The 19,355-nt window shown below is 46.4% G+C and overlaps 1 protein-coding gene across 1 annotated transcript in view; it reads left to right on the top strand.

Moving 5' to 3' along the window:
* Abtb3 (ankyrin repeat and BTB domain containing 3) overlaps nucleotides 1-19,355 on the top strand; it is a 228,282-nt gene that overhangs the window by 125,333 nt on the left and 83,594 nt on the right. Inside the window, exon 2 of the mRNA XM_070014491.1 lies at nucleotides 16,031-16,180. Coding sequence (XP_069870592.1) covers nucleotides 16,031-16,180 — 150 coding nt within the window. The remainder of the gene's footprint in view (nucleotides 1-16,030; nucleotides 16,181-19,355) is intronic.

Consider the following 19,355-nt stretch of genomic DNA (forward strand, 5'->3'; position numbering starts at 1 on the left):
GTCCAACAGTATCACTATTAAAACAAAGAAACAAAACCCAAGGGAACAAAAAGCCAACTGCCTCCTCATGCTTCCTTGTGTGACAGTGACAAAGAGGGTGACTTTTTCTTGAGGTGGAGGGTCACGTGTGTTGGCAGGCATGCTGTCTCCCCAAGCGGCCTCTGCCACACGTGTCAGAGGAGATGGGAATGATCATCTATCATGCTGGCGGTCTCTGGAGAGAAGACGTGTGAATGTTGTTGTGGGCTTTTCTCTCTTTTTTTTAAATGTGTTTTTTTTCTAAAGATACTGTACAGAGGAGTTACAGTTACGTGAGTAAGGTAATGAGTGTATTTCCTATCAAGCATTGTTACCCCTCCCCCCAACCCCCTACCCTGTTGTGGGGTTTTCTTTGTGTATGCTTCTGTGTGGATACCATAGTTATGGCATCCTAGTATCCAGGTAGACCTGGATGGTCTTTATATTTATTATTATTATTTATTATTATTATTATTATCTTTTAGGAGTTGTACAGGAGTTGCCATTTAACAAAACAGTTTGTAAATCCTGTGCATCTTGGTCAATTTCACTCCTTTCAACATTCTCATCCATTCCTCCCAACCTTGCTTAATTCTTTTTTGGGGGCCTGGGCGCTGTCCCTCAGCTCTTCAGCTCAAGGCAAACGCTTTACCACTTGAGCCACAGTGCCACTTCTGGCTTTTTCTGTGTATGTGGTACTGAGGGATCGAACCCAGGGCCTCATTTGTGCAAGGCAAGCACTCTACCGCTAAGCCACCTTCCCAACCTTCTGTGTCATATTTTTAAGGTTTAACCGTGTAGGCTATACATTGAATACTTGATGGTATCCTCTCCTCTTCCTCTTTATTTATCGGTCTCTCTTGAGTTCTCTTTCTTTAATGATGTCTTCTGGCTATGAAAAAGGCTCTTTTAGTAGCTTAAGAATGCTCTGTGTGTGTGTGTGTGTGTGTGTGTGTGTGTGTGTGTGTGTGTGTGTGTGTGTGTGTCCCCTGCAATATTTTTATACATCAAAGTCCCAAAAAATGAAAATAGTAGAAGGCTTGACCCTCAGAAATGAATCAACTGACCTTGCCCATACATCATCCCCACTTCCAGCCCAAGACAGATTAGACTTGCAGGACAATAAATGAGATCATTGTTATTTTATTTATTTTTTTCATATTCTCTTGACATATAACTTTATTCCTTTAGAGAGAAGTGGGTCTGAGACTATACAAAACCGTGGTGGAAATTATTGCAGAGAAACAAAATAACGTCTGTATGGGAATCTGAAGAAATGACTTCATAGACCGTACTTTACCCTTAAAATGTTCTCTGGAACACAGGGGAATGCAGGGGAAACTCCAGGATCCTGATAACAGAATTCATGAACTAAGGAGGGCAGACATCACTGAGTCTGAAAACAACCTGGTTGGGAGAGTTGTAAGAGTAACCTACAGATTAATTACAGAGTGCTTGGACCATCATATTCTTGACCTTGTTACCTGTACCCACCACCTTGTGAAATCCTTATAACAACCCATTTATAGGTGAGAAACTTGAAACTCTGAGGGGAGCTCCTGTCACTCAGCTAGTGAACAGCAAGAGCTATCTTTGAACCAGCACTTTCTGACTCAGGAGCCCATGTTGTATCTGAAAATTCTACCAAGTCATGTTGGGGGCTGGAGTTGAGCAGGAAAGTGAAAGGGTAGCATGAATGTATTTTTTAAAAGGAACTATGGCTCACCCCTGTAACCCTAGCTACTTAGGAGGCTGAGATCTGAGACCCGAGATCCAAAGCCAGCTCAGGCAGAAAAATCCATTAATGAGACTTTCATCTCTAGTTAACCACCAGAAAACCGGAAGTGGTGCTGTAGCTCAAAGTGGCAGAGCATTAGCCTTGAGTGAAATGCTCAGGAATAACACGTAGGCCCTAAGTTCAAGCTCCATGACCAAAAAGAAACTATGCCCTTCTGGTACCATGTTCCATCCTCCTTCTACTGGTGAGAGCAGATCTGAAGGGCACAATATGAAGCAGGATATTACCTGCGCCTTCTCTGGGCTTGAATGTGTTATGGCTGCTCTGCTAAGGCTTCCTCCACTCCATGGAAGCATTGAGTCTCCAGAAATTCTGCAGGCCCCAGGAAATAGTTCCACAAATGTCATTTTACCCCTTCTTACTCCAATGGGGTTGATCAGCCACTCAGGTCCACAAAAAGCCATTGCTAGAACAACCCTTCATCAGCTAAGTTGTGTCTTCCAAGGAGATACAACTGAAGGTACAGGAGATTCAAAGACAGTGTCATCAAGTGTTTAGGTTCTGCTGGGCGCCAGTAGCTCACACCTGTAATCCTAGCTACTCAAGAGGTTGAGATCTGAGGATTGTGTTCAAAGCCAGATGGGCAGGAAAGTCCATGAGACTCTTATCTCCAATGAACTACCATAAAACCGGAAGTAGCGCTGTGGCTCAAGTGGTATCATGCTAGCCTTGAGCAGAAGAGCTCAGGGATAGTGCCCAGGACTAGAGTTCAAGCCTCATGACTGACACACACACAAAAAAAAGAGTTTGGGTTCTCCTGGCACATGGTGGCTCATGCCTGTAATCTCACCTACTTGGGAGCCAGAGGGAGGAGGAAGGATCACAATTCCAGACCAGCCTGGGCAATAAAGAGCAAGATCCTATTCGAGAAAATAAAAACACAAAAACTAAAAATGAAAGGACTGGGAATGGGTCTCACATGGTAGGAAGCTTGCTTTTCAAGCCTAAGGCTCTGGAGTCCATCTCCAGAGCCACAAAAAGAAAAATAAATTAGATTGTGGAGTCACTGCCGGATTCAGTCCTCACTCATCCCCTATGCTTAGCAGAGTCTCCTTAGAGGGCAGCCTAAACCGCTTGATGCTCCAGGGACAATGGGAAATGCTCTATGACTTTATTTTTGGGTCTTGGTTAACTTGATTATTTAAGCCAGTTGTCCATGCGCTGAGAGCAATGAAGTGGTTCATTTGGAAAAGATATTGTAAACGATACCTTAACACGGTTAGCTGTTTTTTTTTTTTTTTGTCAGTCATGGGGCCTGAACTCTGGGCCTGGGCACTGTTCCTCAGCTCTTCAGCTCAAGGCCAGCGCTCTATCACTTGAGCCACAATGCCACTTCCGGCTTTTTCTGCTTATGTGGTGCTGAGCAATTGAACCCAGGGCCTCATGCATGCAAGGTAAGCACTCTACCACTGAGCCACCTTCCCAGGCCCAATACAGTTAGCTTTAAAAGGAAGAAATGATTTGGACCTTTCCTCATTTAAATAGTGACTGTATCTACTTCACAGGAAGGGGTGGGGCTGCCAGGTGCTCACCCTACCAGGACTTTATGAGTCTCCTCAATGCCACCTGGTTTATGGGTTGGCAGTGGGATTAGAACTCAGATCTTCCTTACTCCAAGGCTGAGCAGGGGCCATACCTTCTCAGGGCCCAATGAATGTATAATAATGACCATACATTTGTTGAGGGAGGCTCTGTGGCTGAGGAATCTGCCTGCCCCTAGGTCAGAATTAAAGAAGAGATTCATGTATTCATCAGCTTATTCATTCATTTCATGAGCCAAGCAAATGGCATCTTAGCCAAGCGCCCCAGCGCCTTAGCTGTGTGTGCCATTGATAATCAAGAGCAACTGTGACCCCAGAAGTGTGTAGTTGCCTCTACATCATCATTCCATTCCTTCTCTTGTCCCACCATTTGCTCATTCATTCCATTTGCATCAGGCCTTGCTCTAGGGACTGGACCTATGAGGCCATCTTGCCTTCCCAGCATGCAGTGCGATGGATAGAACATTTCACCAGGACCTGGACTGATCCCTGGTGCTGGCCTGGTGGGATTCTAGGGCTTTGGAGAGAAGGTTAAAGAATAAACCAAGGTCTGAGGAAACTGTGTAGCTTCACCAGAAACCCAAGATCTTGGGTAAGAATGGAGATGTTGGGCCTGGAAAGATCTCTCCCTACTCAACCCTTTAGTTACACCTGCTGCTCACCTCACCCAGGGGAAACTTCTCATTCTCATGGCGAGAATTTATTAACCATGCATATTTTCCCATCTGGGGAAAATTAAAAAAGGAGCTGCTACCTACCAGACACTTGCTACTGTGCATGTGCTCTTCTTCCTCTTCCTCTCATGGATGGGGAAAGATCGGAGGGGCAGGTTACCTTTGTCCCTCAGAAAAGCACAGGACCAACAGGATGTGCTGGTCGGTGGCTCTTGCAGGCTCTGAAGCCCCCATTTCCCCTCCTCACACCAGTAGCTCGGAATCTTCTTCCACCATCCTGGAAAACTCTGGCCAAGCCCCACCCCTCGCACCTCTGCTTCCTTCCTGTGCCCTCTTCCTCTCCATCCTCCCTCCCTGCCCTTCCTCCAACTCTGCCCAGCCAGGGGGAAGGACCCATGGGAGGAAACCAAACCATCTTAACAAGCAAAGGAAACAGGGTGGCACTGAAGACTGGTACATTTGGGGGGGAGAGGAACAGCCTCAGAGAGAAGCCTCCTGCTGACTCCCCTTGCCTAGTTGTCAGCTTTAAGCCTGGGGTAGCCTAACCTCTCACATTCCCTAGAGTTAAACCAATGCCCTTTGGGCATCAAGGACTCCCAAGGAGCTTTGCGCTGTGAAGTGCCAGCCAGCCCAGGTGCCAGCATCTATTGTTGGCTGAGGTTACTGTAGAGATGAGAGTGACAATAGACAAACCAGGAGCACATCAGCCCCCAGGGCAGGACAGCTGGCACTAGGGTGGGTCTAGGAGGCTCTGCTCTAGTTGAAAATAGGGGAGCAAAGGCCACGCTACAGCCCCAGGAGTCCCCTGAGGTTAAGGAAGCCCTGGGGGCCTCCTCACTGAGGGACCTGGCAGAACAGCATTGCTGGAAAGGCCAGAAGTGGGTTGACCCTGGTTCTTCCTTTCACAGCCATGACAGGCGGAGACACTTCAGAGTGGAACAGGGAGAGGAATGCGGGGCGGGGCCATCTACCTTGGGAAAGTCAGGCCTCTGTCCTCTCACGAGGCTGGCCAGGGAATTTTTCCCATTTGATACTTGTGTCCATCAGCAAAGCCTGCTCTGGACTACTAGAAGCTTCTCAGACTCAAGGCTCTTCCTCCAGCCTAAAGCATGTGACTGCGTGTTCTGATGAAGCCCTGTCACCAGTGGCTTGCGTCCTTCACACTGACGGATGGCCAGGTTGGGAGAGGGGAATCTACATTTAGTGATGTCTGTGCCTTCTTAGATTTCAGAACCTGCCATCTCGCCATCCCTCGTCCTAAATAACAGACACAAACTGTCAGAAAGCAGAATCACATTGAGAAAAATCAAGTGGAACAAGTTCCTTCCTCCCCCCCCCACCCCCGGGCAAAAAGTGTCCCCTTTTTCTCTGTAGCTCAGTACTTTGTACTTGCAGATTCTTGATCACTAACACACACACACACACACACACACACACACACACACACACACACACACCCCTATGGTAAATGATGAATAGATAACAATGCATGTGGATATACATAGACCTAGAGGAGCTGTGTGTGTGTTATGTGCACGTGTGCAAACTTCAGATAGTAAAAACATTCGTCTAACTAGCCCCTGAGCTCCCTACTCAAACAATCTCTAAAAAGCCATCTTTAGAACTTGTCCTGGTGGGACATGTTTGTTTGCTGTGGAACCTCTTACTGAGAGGAGAAGGGGAAGGGAATGAGTGCACCCCTGCTCCTCCCTGCCCCCTCCCCATACCTCTAGGTCACTGAGATAGTGCTCCCACCCCTTCTGCCAAACACCCTCCATCCTCATTAACTGTGCCATGCTGGGTGGAGGAAACTCGGGCCACTTCCAGAGAGTCTGAGGGACTTTAATCCTCTCCTCAGGCCTTCAATCTGTGACTTTGGGCATTTTTTGCTGGCTAATTGGAAATAGGAGACTCAAACTTTACTGCCCGGGCTGGCTTTGCACTGCCATCCTCAGATCTCAGCTTCTTGAGTAGCTAGGATTACAGGCGTGAGCCACTGGTGCCTCACCTTTCATCAGTTTTAGTATCTGGCCACAGTGCTGGATGGATGTGAACATTCCATCAGATGCCCTGCTGTGAGAAAAGGGAGGGAGGGGCCTCCCATCTGGGGGAGTCTGTCCTGACCAACAGTCAGAAAGGCCTGCTCTGGTTGGCAGACCTGGCGAACAGAGATGGCAAGTTGTCTACCATCTCTGGGGAAGGGAGAGACTACCAAGGAAAAATAGGAATTAGCCCAGATACCACTCAGTGGTTCTCCACGTTTTCTTCTTAGTGCCCCCTCCCTCCCCAGAAGTCTTATTGGACATCCTTTTCCTTCCTTCCTGCACAGGTGAGAACGTGAAGTATCTCCTGTAGCATGCTTCCCAGGTGCCCAGGACGGGACCCTGGGAGCTCTGCGCTTGGCTCCCTTGGGGTCCCTAGCCCTGCTGACACTGCACGCTCCCCCACGGCTGTAACCATGATGAAAGCACAGCACCTTTTTAACAGCAGCAACAGAGGACAATTTAGAGTCCTCTTGTGGTTTGTTTTGCTCTATAATCAGCTGCTGAATTTGGCCTAATGGGATTCTAATGTTTTTAAAAGGCAATTTAGCAATCTTTATATTTTCGATGGGTTGTGAAAGACCTATTAGTTATTTATATCTGCGTACACATGCATGGCTGAAATGGCAGATTTATGCTTTTATGTGCCATTAACATCTACACTGTGTTAACAGCAGAATTTAGCTGGCCCTCAAACTGCTGTGCGCACGCGCATACACACACACACACACACACACACACACACACACACACACATGCACGCACACGCACCTCTGTTGTTCCATGTACTAGCCATAGGCTATTTCAACTTATTATACATTCTGGAGAATACTTTCTTCCTATATCAGATCAAATAAGTAATAAGTCTATATCACCAGGCTGTTTAATTAAAGATAATCAGTCTTTGAAGACTTAAGAGTACAATTAGATATACTTAGTGCTAAAGCTTGGTTGAATGTGATTTAATCTTTTGTGGGTGACTCAGGATCTCAAAGGCCTGGGGGGGGCTCTGTTATGAATATAAATAATCCTCTTACTCTGCAGAAGTTCTAAGGGAAAGTAATTTCTGGTTGGAAACCTGCCAGGTATACCAACTTATACTCTGGAGAGCATCCTTAATTTTACCTGAAAATGGTTTCCACAGATGTCTTGGAGTCATTGGCATAAAATGCTTCTGACAGAAGATGAGAATATCTCCTTTGTGTTCTGTTCTCCTTCATTTCTATACCATGTAGGAATCCTTATGGGGTGTTAATATTGTCATTAACATCTTTCTTTAACACTAATCTTCCTTGTTTACCAACAGTTTTATCTTGGATTCATTCATCTATTCATTCAACTTGTCTTTAGGAAACAAATCTCAGTGAGAGTAGAACTGGAGAATTGGCAACCAGGAAATGCCCAGGTAAATTTACTTCTGAGCCAGGCAGTAGTGGCTCACACCTGTAAACCTAGCTTCTCAGGAAGCTGAGATCTGAGGATTGCAGTTCAAAGCCAACCTGGGCAAGACAGTTTGCAAGACTATCATCTCCAATTAACTACCAAAAAACAGGAGGTGGAGCTGTAGCTCAAGTGGTAGAGTGCTAGCCTTGAACAAAAAGCACAGAGACAGCACTGAGGCCCTGAGTTCAGGCCCCAGGACTGGCACACACATACACATACAGTACATACACACACATACACACACACACACACACACACACACACACACACACTGCTTCTGAGAATGTAGTATATAGTCAAATATAAGTCTGGATGTTTTCTATAATGGATTTTAACATCCTGACTCTCAACCCACTGCTGTCTGGCCTTTCCAATGTGATCACCTTCACCAACTGAACTATATTCAGTTGTTTAATGATGCAGAATTAAGATTAACTAAGAAAAGACAGAGATAAAGGGGGAAGTGAGTCAGGATGGCTGTACCTGATTTTAAAACATTTGTGAAACTATGATAACTGAACAATTTTATTCAGACAGAGGAAAAATAAAATCAATGAGTAACAGGAAAAACTAATATGGACCCAACTGTATTTGAGATAAAGCAGTTGATTAAATGGAATCAATGTAAATCCTGGGGAAAAGGTATAGATTATTCAGCAACTATTGGTATTATTGATTAGCTACTCCAGGGGAAGGGGGAAGAATAAAACTAGCCCCTCACCTTACTCCAAATAAGGCACCATTTTCACTCTTCATCATAAAACTAAAATTATCAGCAAGAAACACAGCTAATTTTTTCAAATAATCTTGAATGGAGGAAAGGATCTCTAAATATAACCCAGACTTAGAGTCTAAAGAGAGAAAGGCTGATTACTTTTGTCTACATGGAATGAAGACACTTGTATTTGGAAAAATACTGAAAGATATTCAGAAGGTAGTTGTTAAACCTGGAAAATATGTGTGTACAGCACAAATCAGACAAAGGGCTGGTTTCCTTAATGTAGAAAGAACACTTATAGAGCAGTAAGAATTCAAGATTTCTATAGAAAATTGAGTAGAAAATATACAGCTACTGTATTAGCTATATAAATCTGTCATGTTGGGGCTGGGAAGGTGGCTCAGTGGTAGAGCACTTTCCTTGCATGCATGAGGCCCTGGGTTTGATTCCTCAGCACCACATAAGCAGAAAATAAAAGCCAGAAGTGGTGCTGTGGCTCAAGTGGTAGAGCACTAGCCTTGAGCTGAAGAGCTGAGGGACAGCGCCCAGGCCCAGAGTTCAGGCCCACAACCGGACCCAAAAATAAATAAATAAATAAATAAATAAATAAATAAATAAATAAATAAATAAATAAATAAATAAATAAATCTGTCATGCTAATAGTTCTATGAAATAAAATTAAATGAGACACTTTCTCTAGCACTTGTTCTGGTTAGGGCATCACACAATTCCTTTACACAGTTGTGCTTACTGTGGTCTTTGCATTGATATTTGGCCCTTTGACTAGATTCTAAGTTCCCCTTATACCCTAAGATCCCCTTATACCATTATACCCTATAGAGAACTGCACATTGTGTAGACTTCATAAATACTAGTTGAATGAGTGAATGAATTCATGAATGAGAATGGATAGAAAGTTCTGGAATCCTACACAAGAAACCAATAGTAGTAGTAACCTGAGAGATGAGGGGCAGAGAAAAAGAGTTGGCTTTTTGCTTTACCATTTTCTTCACTACCCATGATTAAGGTGTTTGAAATTGGAATGTCCACCTTGATAATGTTTTGAGAGCTATGATAATTTTAGGTAGATATCCAATACAGGCATGCGATGACAAGGAAGGAGAGGGCCAATCTGGGATGGATGGATGGATGGATTGGAGGGTTGACTGGTAGGTGGATGGATGGATGGATTGGAGGGTTGACTGGTAGGTGGATGGATAGATGGATGGACTGGAGGGTTGACTGGTAGGTAGATGGATGGATGGACGGATTGGCGGATGGTATGAATACAAATAGCAACTGTTAGTGGGCCACGGAGAAGCCAAAAGAAAAATGCTCCTCACATTTGCAATACAAATATATGTACCCATTACCCATCCATACATACTGTATCGGTGCACCTCCTACTGTCCACAGTGCTTTCCTGACACCTGACCTTAGTCTAGACTTTACCTGGGTCCCCTTACTTCTGACCTAACCACAAGAAAAACATGACAACCATGAAGTCACCTTGGCTTCCTTTACCTGCCCTTTCTGTCTTGCCTACTGATATCTCAGTACTCAGCAGCTGCACTGTTTCCTTGTCTTAGGCCCATCCTTTCTGGGTTGGGAACTTCTGAAAAGTAGAACTTTCAGCTCCTTTGAACCTTTGGCATCTCTGAAGTAATTCTCGGGTTGGAGCTGAAAGGATGCTGTTCAGAGATGATGAGGTCTAGAGGGGATGAGAGGAAGAGGAAGAGCATATGGTGGGTCCAGAGCAGCGTCTCTAGAACTTGGGATGTGAAAGGAAAGCGAGAGGAATGAGCTGGCAGGTGAAGGTTTGGTTTGTAAGTCCCAGGTTTGGTTTTAGGCTCATGACCAAGGTCCTCTATGGTCTACCTTCCTCCTGGTCAAGACTTTCCTCCCACCTCAGCTCGGCTCAGCTCATTCCATCTTTACATTTCTCTGAAACTTTCTCCTCCCTGGAGTGCCCGCCAACAATAAATTATCATTATCCTAATAATAATGATGGCAGACACTGATTGGACTGTGTATAGAAATGAAGATTTATGTATATTTATCTTATATTATCTCCCAGGAGGCCTGTGAGGATGACATTGTGACTTTTCCTTAAATAATCACGAGGAGACAGAGATATATACAGGGGAGGCCAAATAAATACCTACAGCAAGCCTCCTGAGAACTGTGATTCAACCTGGGCCTTCAAGCTTCAGGATTCATGCTGCTTATTATTATTATTATTATTATTATTAATATTTGGTGATACTGGGAATTGAACTCAGGACACGTGTCGTACCACTCTGTCATGTCACTGGCCCCATTTGCTTTTATTACTTTTTCATTATTTTTCCTAGGCATCTCATGAGTTTTGCCCGGTCACTCTTGGACTGTGATCCTCCTTCTTCTTCCTCTTACATTGCTGGGGTTACTAGTGCATACCACTAGGCCTGACCTGTGTTATTGAAATGGGAGCTTGTGCCCTTTCTCAGCAGGCTGGCCCAGAACTATGATCCTCCTATAAGTATCTGGAATTACAGGTGTGAATCACTGTGCCCAGCTAGAATCCATACTCTTTCAACTTTGTTCTGTGGCATTGGAATGAGAAGCATCCCTGAAACTCCAGAGCTACCTCAGGGTTTGCCCTGCTGGGCTCCAACTGCAGGAGATAAAGGGCCCATGCACAGCTGTGCTCTGCATTTTCTTCATTGTATTTTATCCAGGTAATGGAGCTGTCTCCTGAGCCAGCCATGAATCTGAAGAGGCTTTGTGGTGCTCAGTGTTTGTAGCTGAATGGATGATGAGCCCTGAATGGCCTTATACTCTTGTAATGTGAACACATTACGCTCCTGTGTACTCAGACTCTGTGTCTGAGTGTGTCCTTAAGCCCCTTCTGAGCATGCTCCATCTTTGTGTTTCTCCCATCTTCCTTCTGTCATGATCTGCTGTCAGACTTCCTAGGAACATTCTCTTATCAAGGGACCTTTTTCGGGAGGGACATAAAACCATGGTCCAGCCTCCAACTAGTTGGAGGAGGGAGCATCTGCTTCTGATAGACAAATGTATAGATCATGCCAGCTCTAAATTCTTTCCCTGCTACCAAGCATCTTAAAGTAAAAAGAGGTTTCCTTGCTGGTTGTATGGAATTTTTTTTTAATCTTATTTCTTCATAAATTTGCCAGTGAAAGAAAGGCTTCTAGCACTGTCTGGGTTATTGAATTCCTAAATCTTTAGCTTCAAAGAACTTCATTTACTTAGATAATTAGCAAACATCTATCGACCCTGTCTCTGTGCCAGGCTGTCCATATATATTATCCCATTACTGCCTCCCAGCCAAGCTGTGAGAGTGTGGAAAGCATCAAACTCTGCAGGGGAAGGCAGGGGGGCGGGTAGAACAGGCTCAGAGAAGCGAGCTAGGGCCCTGCTGCCCTACTGTATGGCTACATCGACATTTTCCTGTTTGGAAAAGCCAAATCCGGTGCCAGGACCTCTGTGTTAAGTTCCAGGGGTTTACACAGAGGCAAGTTGAGCACTTGTCTGTCTTATGATCAGAGACAGGACACAGCCCACTGGACTCCCATAGTCAGCCCAGCATGGCACCATTCTCATCACCAGCATCACTGAATGAGGGCTTGAAGGAGGATGGCTGGTGGCGGTCTAGCCTGGTTCTCTCCATATGGGTGAATAGCATCCCTGCCCCAGGTCCCCTAATAGAGAGAGAGGGAAGGCAGGCATTTGCTAAACGGCACACAGGAGAAATGTACCCCTTGCGGCCCCCATCAGAGATAAAAGGCCCCACATGGATTGTTCAAGGTCTCCCTGCTCCTCCCTCCCCCCAAGAGTGGCACGTGTTTGGGGTCCTGAGTGAGCCTACTACTATAAGGTTTTCTGTCTCCAATCTCACAGAGTTTAGAAAGATGATCTGCAAGACTGAACGCAGACTTTACATCAACCAAGCTACACCTTGGGGTCCAGGTACATAGTGGACTCTCACTGTCAGCCAGAGGCAGCAGACTGGAGAGCAGGAAAATCCTTGTCGGGGTGGAGTCAGCATGGGTGCTCAGCTGAGAGGGAGCCCAAGTCGCGAAGGCCCTTCATTCTACCTCAGCGCCCAGGACTGAAAGCTTATCTATGGATGGGATATGACATCCCAGACATTATTTGTCACTTTTAGGGGCCTGTCCATAGACCCTTTTAAGAAGTTAAATGAAAGCCTGGTACTGGTGGTTCATGCCTGTAATCCTAGCTACTCAGGAAGCTGAGAACTGAGGATGACAGTTCAAAGCCAGCCTGAGTAGGAAAGTCTGTGAGACTCTTATCTTCAATTAAACACCAAAAAGCTGGAAATGGAGCTGTGGCTCAACTGGAACACCGGCCTTGAGCAATAAAGCTAAAGGAAATTGCCTCGGCCCTGAGTTCAAGTCCCAGTACTGATACACACACAAATGAAGTCCTTATTCAAGTTCACAACATACCGCAAATCACAGGATTCCACCTCGCAGTCTCACTACAGACACTGCCCCATGACCACCTGTTCTCCAAAAAAGTTAATTCTGTTACCTATAAAGTCAAACTTGCACTTCAATTCTAAGTCCTTACACTTGGGTCTTCATCATCAGGCTGGGGCTGTCCCTGGCTCCAACAACTGTCCTGTCTCTGACACTACATTTGATGCTGGGACTTCTCGAACCTCGCCTAGAGATTTTATTTTTTTTTCACACAGAAATAAATGATTCGACTTCTGGTATAAGCCTCCTATGGAGTCATCAAAAAGAAAAGCCTTAGTATATAATCTTTGCATAATAGATCAATTATAGATTTCTGAAATCTCAGTGATCTGGCTCTCAAAGCTTCTTTGAATATGATACTTTCACATTTAAATTTCAAAACTCTCTTAAAGGAAGAGGGATAATTCCAAGGGGGAAATTGTTTATTCATGCCACTAATGCATAAAGTAACCCAAACTGGGGTTGGTATGTGGGTTGATTCTCATCTGCATAAATGTGGGAGAGTCTTGAGTCTTGTTGCTAGGCACACACCAAATGTGTCAGTACTGGTCAGCTCCTCTCAATTATCTTCCTCAGCCCAACCAGCAGCCCCTGCGCTACCCCCATTTCTCAGAATAAAAACATGAGGCCCAGAGAGGTTCTGTGACCTCTTTAAGGTCAGATGCAGGCACTGGCAGCTCTGGGCATGCAGTGCTGGGTTTCAGTCTCTGGGTCTCCTTTGTCTGTCCTTCAGCTGCTGTGTGAAGCAAAATTTGGAGGTGCAGATCGGCGCTAACTCGCAGCAAATAATGCAGATTCCAAGCAAACAATCATGGGGAACACTGGATTCACATGGACTGTTCATTATGTCCACCTCCCCGACATCTGGGCCTTGGTTCTTGGGCTTCCTTTGTGCGGCTCTCCATCTCCCCCTCTCTCACAAATGAGAACCCCATGCCTGTGAAATTGGGGTTGCATGGCACTTTGGGTGCTAAATTCTTCAAGGAGCAAGGCATTTCTGAATCAGAGACAGAGGCATCCAGAATCTCAGGTGACCTCAGATTCAAACTTGCCTTAGCCTCTGACTCCCAGGGCAGAAGTGATTCTGCACATCGATTGGCCTGCAGGGGAAGAGTGGCCTTGCGTGCTGAGCATTCCTGTGAGGGTCTGGCTTTCCCTAGGGAAGAGGTACAGGCATGGCAGACCCTCAGTGCCTAGATCATTGCCCGACAACAGGTGACTAGATAAAGAAGATGCGATACACACATACCATGGACTATTACGCCAGAAAATATGATATGTATTTACCGTGGAATATTACTCAGTCATTTGCAGGAAAGTGGGTGGAGCTGAAATCATTATGTCAAGTGAGATATACAAAAGCACACAAAAAACAAACATTGCATGGTTTTTTGCTCATGTGTAGAAACTAGACCTAAAATATACACCTATCCCTGGCATATTCAAACTTACATATACGTATGGAGAGCGTATGATTGTCACTTGTGAGGCTGGGGTGTGGGGAGGGGGATAGAGAATGAGGGTGAATCATGTGGAAATACAAGGTGTCTGTGTATGAAGATGGCCCAGAGAAACTCACTGAAAGCTGGTGGGGTGGGGGTGGGTATGCAGAAAGAGTGTGAAGATCTGACACTAACTTGTAATAGATGACTAAATCAAGGCCCTGCTGAAGCCCCTTTGTACAGTTACTATACATGAAATCCTGGGGAGAAAATGTGTCAGGAAAGTAAGGCAGGCTGTGTTGGGGCTGTGTTGCTGAGTGCTAACTGTGGGATAGGAAGACCAAGAGAAGGGGATATGGAGTATCTGCATATATGAAAGTAAAGTAATGAAATCTACCCAAGTTGTTTCAGGAAGGGGATCAAGAGACATTGTACTCGAATCATGAAAGGGCTCACAGTGGTCAAGACTCATTATATCCATATACTCCTTTTGAATGGAAACTCCTTTATTTTTTAATATATATTTTTATTGTAAAGCTACTTTACAGAGTGGTTACAGTTACATGAGCAAGATAATGAGTCCATTTCCTATCAAGCAATTCCTTTGTACAACTACTTAACCATAAAAAAAATTAAATTAAAGAATAAGTGCTTAAAAAAAAAAGATACAGAGTCATGGGAGAGCCAGTGGCTCACCTCCATAATCCTAGCTACTCAGGAGACTGATATCTGAGGATTACGTTTCAAAGCCAGCCCGGGCAGGAAAGTCTGTGAGACTCTTATCTCCAATTAACCACCAGAAAACCAGAAGTGGTGCTGTGGCTCAAGTGGTAGGGCACTCTCATTGAGCTGAAGAGTTGAGGGACAGCACCCAGGCCCAGAGTTCAAGCCCCATGACCAAAAAGAAAAAGAAAAGAAAAAGGGGAGACAGAAACTGAAACTGAGGGCAGTGATGGGAGGGAGTAAGGTTGATGGGTACAATGCATGCATCTGTGCATCTGTGGAAATGTCACCATAATCCCCCCGCCTTGTATAGCTAATATATCCTAATTTTTTTAAAAAAAAATTAAAGCTCTACAGAGTGGATATGTGGCTCAAACAGTAAGAGTGCTAGTCTGGAATGAGAAAGCTAATGGGTAATGCCCAAGCCTTGAGTTCAAAAATAGTAGTAATAATAACCATAATTTTTTTGTCGGTCATGGAGCTTGAACTTGGGGCCTGGGCACTGTACCTAAGCTTTTTCCACTAAAGCCTAGGGCTTTCCACTTTGAGCCATAGCTCCTCTTCCAGTTTTCTGGTGGTTCTTTATTGGAGATAACAATCTCATGGACTTTCCTGCCTGGGCTAGCTTTGAATGGCAATCCTCAGATCTCACCCTCCTGAGCAGCTACAATTCCAGGTGTGAGCCCCCGGCGCCAGGTGAATTTTTAAAATGAAAAAGCATTAAAAACCTCTACAGCACAAACCTCACAGATCCCAACCTAGCTACACATTGGTTTGACATCAGTTGAACCAATAGAAGGAGCCCTCTGAAGCCAGTGCTGGGCACTTGGGGGAGGGAGAGGGGCAGGGCCTGCTCCAGGCTGGAGGTGGGGGAGGGAGAGAGTTCTGTGTCTTTGAGCATTGTGCATCCCCCTGAGAAAAAGATGTGTGCCCACATGTTTGTGCAAATCCCGTGTCTGGGAAGATCTTTGAAGGAATTCCAGGCAGCCATGCCTCAAAGAATACAGGCGGTGGAGGGGAGGTCCCGCGGGGGGCGGGGGGTCCCGCCCAGCTTAGCAGCCCCCACCATTGGAGAGCTGATGTCTCACCTGCCTTTCTCTCTCTGCCCTCTTTCTTCTCGCTGCAGGAGTGCTGTGCCTGCCAGACAGCTTGAACCTCCACCGGGACCCACAGCGACCCAGCAAGCCCGGAGAGCTGCCCATGTTCAGCCAGTCCGAGCTGAGGACCATCGAGCAGTCCCTGCTGGCCACCCGGGTGGGCAGCATCGCGGAGCTGAGTAAGTCCTTCCCAGCCGGGTCTGATCTGTGCCCACAGTGGCGCTCTGTCTCTCATACCACGCGATGCCAGCACTGACCTCTCACAGGGCAGTGTGTTGTACCCAGGCAGGTGAGCCTTGGATGGAGCGTGTGCTGTGGACACCGCCCCGTGCTAGGGTCCGCAGGATGGGAGGCCAATGATCAGGAGCAAGGCACATCAGCAGACTTCCCCAGGCCACACAGTGAGGTCAAGTTCTTCATCTGTTCTTCTTTGTAAGATAGAAAAGGAAACTGTACCCAACACAGAGGAAGTGGAGTTGTCAGGATTCAATGGAGGAGGGTCCATGAAGGACCTGACACAGTTCTGGGCACACAGGCAGCATCAGAGTGCTGCTCCCTGTTGATGTCCACGTGGGATCCATTTCAAGCGTGTGTCCCATCACCTCACCCCTCTGTTTAGAATCTCTGCTGCCTTCCCCTCTGGCCCACAGGAAAAAACAAACCCCTCTGAATTGCTTCTAGGTTCTCCCTACCCCTCCATGGTTTTCTCCTTTCCCTGTGGTGCCTTGCTCTTCGAACACAGCAGTCATAACCTCAGGACCTTTGCACTCACTGTCCTCTCTGCCTGAATCACTCCCTTCCCTCAGATATAGCTTGCTCAGTCATGACCTTCAACGTTCATTCCAGTGTTGCTTTTTCTCAAACTTGTGTAAAAGGATAATTCCCTGAGCACTGTTGTATTTGTCCACTCAGGGTGTGATAAACAGTAAACAGTAGCTGGGCTCTGGTGGCTCACACCTGTAATCCTCACTACTCAGGAGGCTGAGATCTGAGGATCAAGCCAGTCTGGATAGGAAAGTCTGTGAGGCTCTTATCTCCAATTAACCACCAGAAAAACAGAAGTGGTGCTTGTTAGGTTTTTAAAAAGAGGTAGCAGAGTAACAACCACACCATGCACGTGGTATTCAGGTAAGGGGTAGGTTTATTCAGTAGACCTGCTGGGACCAGGCCAGCTTGGCACTCCACGCAGCTGGCAAAGAGAGCCTGGTAAAGACCTGGGAAAGAGAGAGAGCTGGGAAAGAGAGAGAGTCGGGAAAGAGCTGGCAAAGAGCTGGGAAAGAGAGAGAGCTGGGAAAGAGAGAGCGCTGGGAAAGAGAGAGAGCAGGGAAAGAGCTGGCAAAGAGCTGGGAAAGAGAGAGAGCCGGGAAAGAGAGAGAAGGAAAGACAGCTAGAAAAGAGCTGGGAAAAAAGGACATCTGGGCCTGGGCTAGCCCTTATCTAGGGTATGGGCAGAGAAAGGTGTGGCCACATCAAATTCAGATGTGACCTCAGCAGATGCAGATGTGACCTCTTCCAGGTGTGCCAGTTGTCTAGGTAACACAGGTACTGGGCGGAGACTTTGCTGTGAGGAGGGTGGAGTCTGCTTGACATCCGGGAGCAGACCTTACAGTGCTGTGAGGGCAAAATGGTAAAGCACTCACCTTGAGCAAAAGAGCTCAGCAGCACCCAGGCCCTGAGTTCAAACCTCACGACTGACCCCTCCGCAAAAAAAAAAAAAAAAAAGCAGTTATGACAGAAAGGAAGAACTGGGGAGAGAAGGAAGGAAAGGATGACATTGTCCAAAAAGAAATGTACTCCTTACCTGACTTAAGAAACAGTAAGCCCTCTGTATATCACTTTTATAATATCAATAAAAACTGAAAAAATAAAAATCAATTTAACAAAGCAGTTACCTAGAGGCTTTTCCTCTGAAGTATGGAATAGTCGTTCTGTGCTCTTACTACTGCATGACATCACAAGGCTTAGCATGATCCCGCGAGGTACATTGGCATTGATTATACTCCCCAGGGAAACACTGCAGGGAGAAATGCCACAGAGCCGGGGACACCTGTCACCCTCCTGGAAACGTATACTCTGAGCACACACAGTTGAACACGGCTCCATGGCCTGGCCAGGAAGGGGCCAGGTTCAAAGCTCTATCCTGGGGTAATTCCCAGGCCCCTCCTGGCCCCCGTTACTCATGGAATTGGCCCTGCCTAATTCTGGTACTTTCTTAGTAGGAAGGATTTCCTCCACAAACATGCTGCCTATCTAAGCAGGCAGCCTGCAGGGGACACTGGCTCCATAGACTCTTTTTCAAGAGAATTTGCTCTAGCAATTAAACACCGTCACCCCTGGGGGTTGACTTTCACAGGTGAATTGTAGGCATACAAATGAGGGTCGCTAATTGCCACTGCGTTTTGCACATTCATTTGCAAAGTCAGTCCTGCAGACTGTAAGTTCTGAGGGTGTCAACTACAAGGAATAAGACCTTAACCGCCCCTTTCCCTCGCCCTCCCCCGCTCCAGGTCTGATTGTAATTGAGGCTGGCTTGTTGTGAAGCCTGGATCCGCACAGACTGGTGCTCTCTGTGTCTAGAAAACTCTCCTTCATGTTCCCAAGTTACTCTGCCCAGGCTGGTAGTGGATGCCACTTCTCCCAACAGAGAAGTGGAGAGGGTTTGTCTCAAGCTGTTCTTCAAACAGGTCATGGCTTACCAGGGTTACAACGCAGCCCCTCTGACAGCCAGTCACTGTGAAAAACCTTTTTTTTTGTCATTACCAGAGCTTGAACTCGAGTCTGAGCAGCTGCCCCTTAGCCCTTTCACTCAGACCTGGCACTCTGCCGCTTGAGCTATACCTCCACGTCTGGCTTTTTGGCAGTTAATTGGAGATAAGAGTCTCGTGGATTTTCTTGCCTGTGCTGACTTTCAGCCTTGATCCTCAGATCTCAGCCTCCTGGGTGACAAGGATTACAGGTGTGAGCCACCACCACCCAGTTTGTGATCACCTTTAATGGGAATCCGCCCACTGTCTGAGGCAGGGATGGAGGTAAAAGTTGGCTAAGGAGTGTGCCCAAGGTCAAGCGCACTGGCGAGCTGAAGAGCTGGAGTAGAATCCAGGATCCAGGGCCAAAGCTGCCAGCCATCTACGCAAACCCGGCCCCTCTCCTCTCCTGTTTCCAAGGACTCAGACGCTGACTTTTCAGCATGGGTTTGGGTGCAGGGAGCCTTTGTCCACAGTGCTCAGCATGGCATGCAGGAGGGAGGGCCTGCTCCTCGGGGCTGTGCAGAAGAGCCTGAGCTGGGCAGCTGGGAGCACCCCCCCCAGAGTAGTCCAGAGTACAATCCTAGACGATGTGCCACAACACTTTGTA

Source organism: Dipodomys merriami, unplaced genomic scaffold, assembly GCF_024711535.1.
Source record: "Dipodomys merriami isolate MVZ:Mamm:240054 unplaced genomic scaffold, mDipMer1.0.p SCAF_97, whole genome shotgun sequence".
Classification (NCBI taxonomy): domain Eukaryota; kingdom Metazoa; phylum Chordata; class Mammalia; order Rodentia; family Heteromyidae; genus Dipodomys; species Dipodomys merriami.